Here is a 9,047-nt window from a genome sequence, read left to right as displayed (position 1 = left end):
GGCCCCAGGCAGGCAGGGTGGGGAGAGGTGGGGAGGAAGCAACTTACCCTCCCTCTTCTCCTGCCTCCTCCTGGCTGAATGAGGGCCGGAAGCGGGGCGGCCGGAAGCAGGGGGCGGGGCTTCGTCATGTGCCCCGCCCCCTGCACCTCACCCGGGGGAACTGTGTTCCCCCGCGATCCCCCCCGAAATGACCTCTGGCTCTTCTTGACTGCAACATGTGGGTGCCACTATTCAGCATAGGAGGATGTTTGGTTCTGTAGGAGGCACTCTTGGATTTTGTTTTTTCATTCTTGTACAAAGTGCTACAAGCAGAAAGGCTATACAAGGGATTAGCCTCTGTACCACATAGGGTCGCCAACTCTGGGTTGGGAAAAACCTGGAGATTTGGAGGGGAGCCTAGGGAGGGCAGAGTTTGAGGAGACGAGGAACCTCAGCAGGATATAAGGCCATAGAGTCTGCCCTCTAAAGCTGCCGTTTTCTCCAGCGGGAACTGCTGTCTATTGCCTGGATGTTATAATTCCAGGGGATCACCAAGCCCCCACCTGGAGGCTGGCAACCCTAATGCCACATGGGTTAAAAGACAGCACTCCCCCACCCCATTTAAACATCCCTGCACACAGATCTTGTGGCTGTCCTAGCCAGCAAGGAATGCTTTCCAAAGCTGTTTTGAGATGCCCCCCACACACACACTTAGCAATTTGGTTGGAGACTGCCCAGCCAAGGGAGCCACCCAGCCACACACGCCAAGGCCTCAGCCAGGCCAAAGGGATCCCAGGGGTGTGGCAACAGAAAGGAGCAGGGTGGGACCCAGCCCAGGACAGGAGGCCCAGACAGGGAGCCCAGATCCAGAGGAGAGCACCTAGTGGGGTGGGAAAGGGGACTGGTAGTCCCAGCCTCACTAGGGCCAAGCAGGGTGTGAGCAAATCCCCCTCCTCCTGCTAACGGAGGCCCACTGAGGAAATGGGAAGCTGGAGGGTGCTGCATCCTTGGACTCTGTCCCTATGACAAAGGAATCTGACAAAAGACAAAGCAGCGAAGCTCAGCGCAGGCTTCATACCTGGTGACTGATAGTCCAGAAAAATGCCTTCAGCAGCTACTGTCTTCCTTGCCCCCCTGAGGTAATTTCTTCTGCCCTGACATTCAAAAGAACTTTGCCCTGGCACTACAGTTCACTTTCTCTCTCTTCCAGTGGGCAACCTTGCAAAGACCAGACCCTCCCTCTCCTTCTAGTTCTGAGATCTGCAACACAGGGCCCCTGCCCATGGCAACCCACCGATGTTTTTTCTGATGTCCTTTCCCCCCAAAGTCCCAATCCTTGTAGTTTTCCCCTGCCTGCTTGGTGCAGGAGATGCTTCAGAGGAGTCCAGGAGATAGAACTTTTGTGTTTGCAAGGAAGCACCCATTTGGAAACAGCTGCCTCCCTCACAGCAGGATGCTTGGACTAGAAGGGAACCTCCCAGCATTTTGTGGTTGGAGCACCCTTTGTGACAGCCATTTTGTGGTGGTGCTCACTACCTGTGCTCAAAACTCTAGGAGTATCTGCTGGCTAGGGTTGCCAGCAGGCCTGGAGAAAAACATCCTGCCCTTTTAACAGAGGCTTAATATATGAAAATAGGTAGCTAAAGCATCTCATGGTATGGAGGTGAATATTATCTCATTGGGGTGTATCTAACCAGCTTTTCTGCTGGTAACATGAAGACTTCACTTGGCCATACAAAATACTTCAGCAGAGGATCATAAGAACACAATGTTGGATCAGGCCAAAGGCCCATCCAGTCCAACACTCTGTGTCACACAGTGGCCAGAAATACCAGTGCCATCAGGAGGTCCACCAGTGGGGCCAGGACATTAGAAGCCCTCCCACTGTTGACCCCCCCCCCAAGCACCAAGAAGACAGAGCATCACTTGCCCCAGAGCCCCTATCTATACCTTGTGGCTAATAGCCACTGATGGACCTCTGCTCCATATGCTTATCTAATTCCCTTTTGAAGTCGTCCATGCTTGTAGCCACCGCCACTTCCTGTGGCAGTGAATTCCATTTGTTAATCACTCTTTGGGTGAAGAAGTACTTCCTTTTATCTGTCCTAACCCGATTGCTCAGCAATTTCATTGAGTGCCCACGAGTTCTTGTATTGTGAGTCTCTGTTGGTGTTCACAATGGAACAAGGGTTCTGGCTGGAAGAAAGTAGGATTACAGACTGTGTTGGGAGCTATACTGGAAACTTCTGGGGGCCAGAACAGGGTCTCCAAATAACAGGGGAAAGTATCAATTTACTCTTGTCATTCTTTTCAAGGCACCTCTATTTGTATTGTTCCCTATAACTTCCTCTCTCTGCTTTTCTTCTGTTATTTTCCCTTCTTTTGTATCCATGTACGGTATCTTTTTCTCATTTTCCTATCCCTTTGGTTACAAGAATCTTGTTACAAGCTGCAGTACCCCAGCTAGCTTTCCAGTTTTGGGGGGGGGAGCTTCATTTGAACTCTGATAGGGGCTCCCTCCCTACAGACCCAAAGTCTCTGCTAACTGCCTTTCAAAAGGAAAGCTATGAGCAGCTCTTTGCTTTGAGGAAAACAAGTTTTTTGTTAGAGAGTTCTCTGGGCAGCCACAAGGAAACGTGGCCAAGTCCAGAAATATAAAGAACGCTGTGTCTATACCTAAGCTGAGATGTTTTATACTCAAAGCAATAGCATGAAGCTGCTCAGGCTGAAAGTGATTGGCTCAGAATTTCCTAATAGGCTTTGAGGCTGAGTAGAAATTTTTGTACAGTAATAGGAGAACCCCAGCCGTGTCAACTTTCTGCTTCTGTTGACTACTTATCAACAGCACAAAGCCTCTTAAGGTACGGCTCTGGTGACTGTTTTATAACTTTTCTACACTTTCCCATCTTACCCTTCCGCTTTCTTCGGCGCTAAGGTTGCAGAACCACTACACCAGCAAGGTAATTTGAGTATCAGACTGGGATCTGGGTGGCCTCAGATTCAAATCCTCACTTTGGCATGGTAGTTCACTGGGTAACCCTGGGCCAAATACATTCTCAGCCTTAGCCTACCTAACAGGGTTATTGTTGTGAAGATAAAAATGGAGGGAAGGAGAATGATATAATTGGCTTTTGGTCCTCACTGGGGAGAAAGGTAGGATATAGATGAAGTAAGTAAGTGTTACATTGACACTCACAACGTAGTCTGATATGGGCATTTGCCATTGCTGCATAGAGATATATGTGCAATACTGGAATGGTTATCAAAAAGACTCATGCACGGTATCCAATATCTGAACTGCAGACTCACTATGAATTGTCTAGTGACTGTGACTATTGTTTTTAAACAACGTAGGTTGAAAATTAATACAAACAGGCTTCTTTCCTGTTAAATCACAGCTTTTATTTTCCTCCCTCCCCCCCAAGCATGCAAAACTGATACATTGTGGTCAAAGACTCATCTTTTTGACCATACAGAATATTTACAAAGAACAAAACAGTGCATGTTTAGCTGCAACAGCTGCACTTATTCGACAGAGGCTCTTTGCAGACACAGCCCTTGGCACAGTTGGTGCAGCCAGCCGGGCAACAGGAACAGCAACCTGGAAGAATCCAAAGATAAGACGTTTAGGGCAGGGATTATGGGTGTCTCATTAGTTAAGAGCCCAGCATTTAAACTACTCCAGACAAAGAAATCTATTGTAGTGATCCCCAATGTGGCACCTATGGGCACTGTGGCACCCTCTGATGGGTTCCCCAACACACCTTTGGTGGTGGTGGTGGTGGACGAGGAGAAAAGCACCATCAAGTCGTGGCTGATTTATGTCAATCCCCTCATGGGGATTTCAAGGCAAAAGAGGAAGGGAGGTGGTTTGCCCCAGCCTGCCTCTACGCAGCAAGCTTTGGACTTACTCTGTCATCTCCCATCCAAATACTAACTAGAGCTGAGCCTGCTTAGCTTCCAAGGTCAGGTTAGCCTGGGCCATTCACCCCGTGGCAGCTGGCCTTATGGACAAGAAGCCAGTTCTGGCTTTCCTCCACCTCAACAGAGCAGAAGGTGCTTCTGAAGAGCCCGGGGAAGCATCGCCTTTGAGTCTGCAGGGAGCGCCCATCCAGAAATAACTACCCGTGTTGTAGGACGAAACGTGGCTCACAGCGGCCTCACATTCTTTTAATTGCCCTCAGCACCCCATAGCAGCCATTTTGTGCACCCATGACTAGAATTCTTGACACCACATTGTAAGAGCCATATCAGCAACTGAAGTATACCCCAAGAAAGCAAGCAACAGGTTTTAAATCCTGACCCTTCTTTTCTGGTGTAGTGGTTAGAATGTCGGACTAGGATCTGGGAGGCCTGGGTTTGAATCCCCACTCTGCCATGGAAGTTTGCTGAGTGATCTTGAGCCAGTCACCCACTCTCAGCCTGAGCTACCTCACAGAGTTGTAGTGAGGATAAAATGGACGAAGGAAGAAAGACAAGGAAACAAGTAAACATACTCACTTTTTTTGCAGGAAGTACATTTGCAATTTTTGCATTTGCAGGAACCAGCACAGGTACAAGAACCACCTGAAGGAAAAAGGGGGAAGAAAAACATAAGTCTCATGGTATTAAGCAAAAAATATATATTAAAGTCACACATAGCATAGTCAGCTGCATGGAGAATAGTGTCCTGTCCAATGCTCCCTCTAAGCTGCGGAGTCTTGTGAGCAAAAATTCTTCTCTGTGAGTTACTGGCATTAAAGTTGTGAGCAGGCGATTTGGCTACTGCATACATTAGTCTGCTCTGGAGCCATCCTCCCTGAGCTAAGACAAAAATGTGTGAGGTGGAGGCTAAAAAACTGTGAGCTAGCTCACATTGACTCAGCTTAGATGGAACACTGGTCGTGTCCCTTTAAGAGAAGTTTAATACATGCAAAAGGACAGCTGGAGCTTTTCACAGTGAGCAATTAAATCACACCCTACTAAACCTCTATTAAAGGGACAGTATATTTTATCTCCAGGCCTGTTGGCATTATTATTTGATTTGTTAAGCACCCTGTCCCTGCTTGTGCAGGGCTCTGGGCAATGTACCACAAAAAGGCATAAAGCCATAAAACAAACATACATTCCAAACACACCTCCGCAACTGGCAACATAACAGCTAGTTTGCAACAAGGCCATTTTACCAGCATCACTGTGTAGGACAGTGTGGGTTAAAACCCCTTGGCCTCAGATTCCTCTTCTGAAATTCCTGCCCCACAGCTACATAGGAAGAATCAAAGTGCAGAAACCATTAGAGGTAAATCTGCATAGATCTAATTAGAATAGTTTGGGGCCATCATGAGCCTGCAGGGTTTCTTTTCAGTAAAAAAGGGACACACTTAGCTGTCTTTTCCCTGTTTGAAAGCCAGTCCACACTATAGGACTTTCACCACCACAACTGACAGAATTTGTTTCTTCCCTGAAGTTCCCTTCCTCTGTAAAGCCATAAATTAAGATGCAATCCTGTATATATCATTGCAACTTCATCTTGAAGCAATAAAGGTTTATAAGTTCAATCAGGCTATTTAACAAACTTGGTATTTAGAAGTACAGGGAAAAGCTGCATTATTGAATTATTTGTGTGAGATTATAACAGCAGTTGAGAGAGACCAGTGGCCTCGCCAAAGTTAAATGGGTGGATCCCACATACCAGTTGTGATGGAAGATGCCAACAGCCTCTCAAAGTAGAGGGAGCCCCTAAAATGCTAGGATTTGCAATACTTTAAAAGCCTGGGCTACAATCCTAAACACCCTTACTACAGAATAGGTTTCATTGTCCTCAGTGGGAGGCTTACATGTTCATGCAATTCACTTATACCCTGCCTTTCTCCCTAATGGGGCCCTGAGGCAGCTTACATCACTCCCCTCTTCTCCAATTTATCCTCACAACATTCCTGTGAGGTAGGCTAGGCTGAGAGGGTGTGACTGGCCCAAGGTCACCCATGGTGAGCTTCCATGGCACAACTGAGGATTGGAACCTGGGTCTCCCAGATACTAGTCTGATACTCTTAACCACTACACCACACTGGCTCTCATGCTGCATGGCCTCAAGTTAGCGTTAGCTTCTTTTTTTAAAAGTACATAAGCGCAGTAAACCAAGTATGACAAGAGATTTGGGGGAGAGCAAGCCACTCTGAAGATTGTTCCTCCTAGAAGGAATCACACCTTCTCTCCTGCCTTTCAGCTAGGGTTGCCAGGTCTGGCTTGGAAACTACCTGGAGACTTCGGGGGTAGATCCGGGAGAGGGCGGGGCTTGGGGAGGGGCCTCAGCATGGTACAATGCCATAGAGCCCACCCTTCAAAGCAGCCATTTTTTCCAGGGGAGCTGATCTCTGTCAGCTGGAGATCAGTTGTAAAAGGGGGAGGTCTCCAGGCCCCACCTGGAGGGTGGCAACCCTAGGAGGAGGGGATGGGAGGCTGGGATAATAGAGGGAACTACAGTTATTTACAGGCAATATTTTTATTTGAAAAATAATGGCAGATCTCCAGGCTGGGGGTTGGACTAGATGGTCTGTATGGCCCCTTCCAACTCTATGATTAACCCTAATTTCAGTGGCTGAAATTATTAATAACCAAATTATAATCAGCAAAGGATCTCAGATGGATGAACCCACAAGGCTGTCTTTTTATGGAGTCAGACTGTTGGGCCGATCAAAGTCAGTGTTGTCTACTCTGAAGGGCAGCAGCTCTCCAAGAGGAGGTCCTTTTCTTTACCTACCACCTGGTCTTTTCAACTGGCAATGCTGAGGGTTGAATCTGGGACCATCTCCATGCAAAGCAGATGCTTTCCCATCGGGAGATGGTCCCAGGTTGGCACAGGAATCACTCCTCTACTAAAGAACGATCACAGAGCTTAAGCCTATTGACTCAGAATCAAGTTCTAAGACCCACTTTGGGGTTTAACTGATTCAAATAGTTACAACCAGTGTTCCCTCTAAGCTGAGTTAGTGTGAGCTAGCTCACTGTTTTTTAGCCTCTGGCTCACACATTTTTGTCTCCACTCAGGAAGGAGGGCTCCAGAGCAAACTAATTCATGCAGTAGCCAAATCGCTCACTCACAACTTTAATGCCGGTAGCTCACAAAGTAGATTTTTTGCTCACAAGACTCCATGGCTTAGAGGGAACATTGGTTACAACTAGCACTGGAAAGACCCAAGTTCAAATCCCCCCCAAATAAAATGGAGAAGGGGAAAATATTGTGCACCACTTTGGATCCTATCAGGGAGAAAGGTGTTGTACAAATTAACAGCATGTCATATACTCGGCAACTGTAGCCTAGTTATTAACTTTAATGCCGGTAGCTCACAAAGTAGATTTTTTGCTCACAAGACTCCATGGCTTAGAGGGAACATTGGTTACAACTAGCACTGGAAAGACCCAAGTTCAAATCCCCCCCAAATAAAATGGAGAAGGGGAAAATATTGTGCACCACTTTGGGTCCTATCAGGGAGAAAAGTGTTGTACAAATTAATAGCATGTCATATACTCGGCAACTTTAGCCTAGTTATTCTTTAATGAACCCACAAGGCTGTCTTTTTATGGAGTCAGACTGTTGGGCCGATCAAAGTCAGTGTTGTCTACTCTGAATGGCAGCAGCTCTCCAAGAGGAGGTCCTTTTCTTTACCTACCACCTGGTCTTTTCAACTGGCAATGCTGAGGGTTGAATCTGGGACCATGCAACGCAGATGCTTTCCCATCGAGAGATGGTCCCAGGTTGGCACAGGAAGCACTCCTCTACTAAAGAACGATCACAGAGCTTAAGCCTATTGACTCAGAATCAAGTTCTAAGACCCACTTTGGGGTTTAACTGATTCAAATAGTTACAACCAGTGTTCCCTCTAAGCTGAGTTAGTGTGAGCTAGCTCACTGTTTTTTAGCCTCTGGCTCACACATTTTTGTCTCCACTCAGGAAGGAGGGCTCCAGAGCAAACTAATTCATGCAGTAGCCAAATCGCTCACTCACAACTTTAATGCCGGTAGCTCACAAAGTAGATTTTTTGCTCACAAGACTCCATGGCTTAGAGGGAACATTGGTTACAACTAGCACTGGAAAGACCCAAGTTCAAATCCCCCCCAAATAAAATGGAGAAGGGGAAAATATTGTGCACCACTTTGGGTCCTATCAGGGAGAAAAGTGTTGTACAAATTAATAGCATGTCATATACTCGGCAACTTTAGCCTAGTTATTCTTTAAGCATACTCTACCTCACAGGGTTGTCATGAGGATGGAATGGTGTCGGGGAGGAGAAAGAACCAAAGTACACCCTCTTGTACTACAGACCAAAAATGGCACTAAAAGAATGAGCTGGGGTGGGCTTTTACAGCCCAGTCCTGGGTTAGACGTCCTTTCTTGGAAGCCAGTCCCACTGACCTCAACAAGGCGTACTCCTAGGGAAGGGTGCCGAAAAAGTTGTTCAACCAAAAGTACAAAGCACCGCTTCTCTGAGAAAGAGAAACACACGACGAAAGGAATGAATGAATAGGGGAGGGAAGACTCACCAGTGGCGCATGGGCAGTCCTGAGGATCCATCGCGTCTAGCAGTTGTTTTGCAGTCACCGTCAGCAGCTTCGAGGCAAAGAGCGGAGCAATCAGCTGTTGTCCCCGAGGCCTCTGGCCTGCTTATTTATAGCCGCCGGGCAGTTGCAGCGCGAGTGCAAAACTGCCCCCGCCTCCTTCCTGCGCACGAGCCGCCGGGCAGGGTGAAGGGCGCAAAGGGGGCCCGCCTCCGCCCGCCTGGGGTGTGCACGCGCCGCCAGCCGTCTCCTTGCCCACCGGGGGCCGAGTGCAAAGAGATGCGCGCGCTCCCCCCCCTTCACCCTCGTGTGCATTCGCACGTACTTCCCGGGTGGCCTTGGACCGTTCGGGTCTCTCCCTGCCTTTCCCAACAGTGGGAGCGCGTGCAAATGTTGCGCCCCCACCCCACCCCCGCTTTCCCACAAAACCTGGAGCTAGATTCCGCGTGTAAATGCCTTCCCAGAAAGTGTTGCAATACCCTCTCTCTAACCCAGACATTCGGGAGGACAGGAGAACGAGACTGCCCTGGTTT

General features: G+C 48.0%; 1 protein-coding gene across 1 annotated transcript; it reads right to left on the bottom strand.

The window, feature by feature from the left end:
• Window positions 1-3,367: 3,367 nt before the first annotated feature.
• LOC107118987 (metallothionein) lies at window positions 3,368-8,643 on the bottom strand. Its single transcript, XM_015421400.1, has 3 exons — window positions 8,500-8,643; window positions 4,480-4,545; window positions 3,368-3,580 (listed from the first exon to the last, which is right to left on the bottom strand). The coding sequence occupies exons 1-3, from the start codon at window positions 8,528-8,530 to the stop codon at window positions 3,486-3,488; spliced, it is 192 nt and encodes a 63-aa protein (XP_015276886.1). The 5' UTR covers window positions 8,531-8,643; the 3' UTR covers window positions 3,368-3,485.
• Between the last annotated feature and the right edge of the window lie 404 nt (window positions 8,644-9,047).

This window comes from Gekko japonicus, unplaced genomic scaffold (assembly GCF_001447785.1).
Source record: "Gekko japonicus isolate JY-2015 unplaced genomic scaffold, Gekko_japonicus_V1.1 scaffold674, whole genome shotgun sequence".
Taxonomy (NCBI): Eukaryota; Metazoa; Chordata; class Lepidosauria; order Squamata; family Gekkonidae; genus Gekko; species Gekko japonicus.
This window is presented reverse-complemented; position numbering and strand designations above follow the sequence as displayed.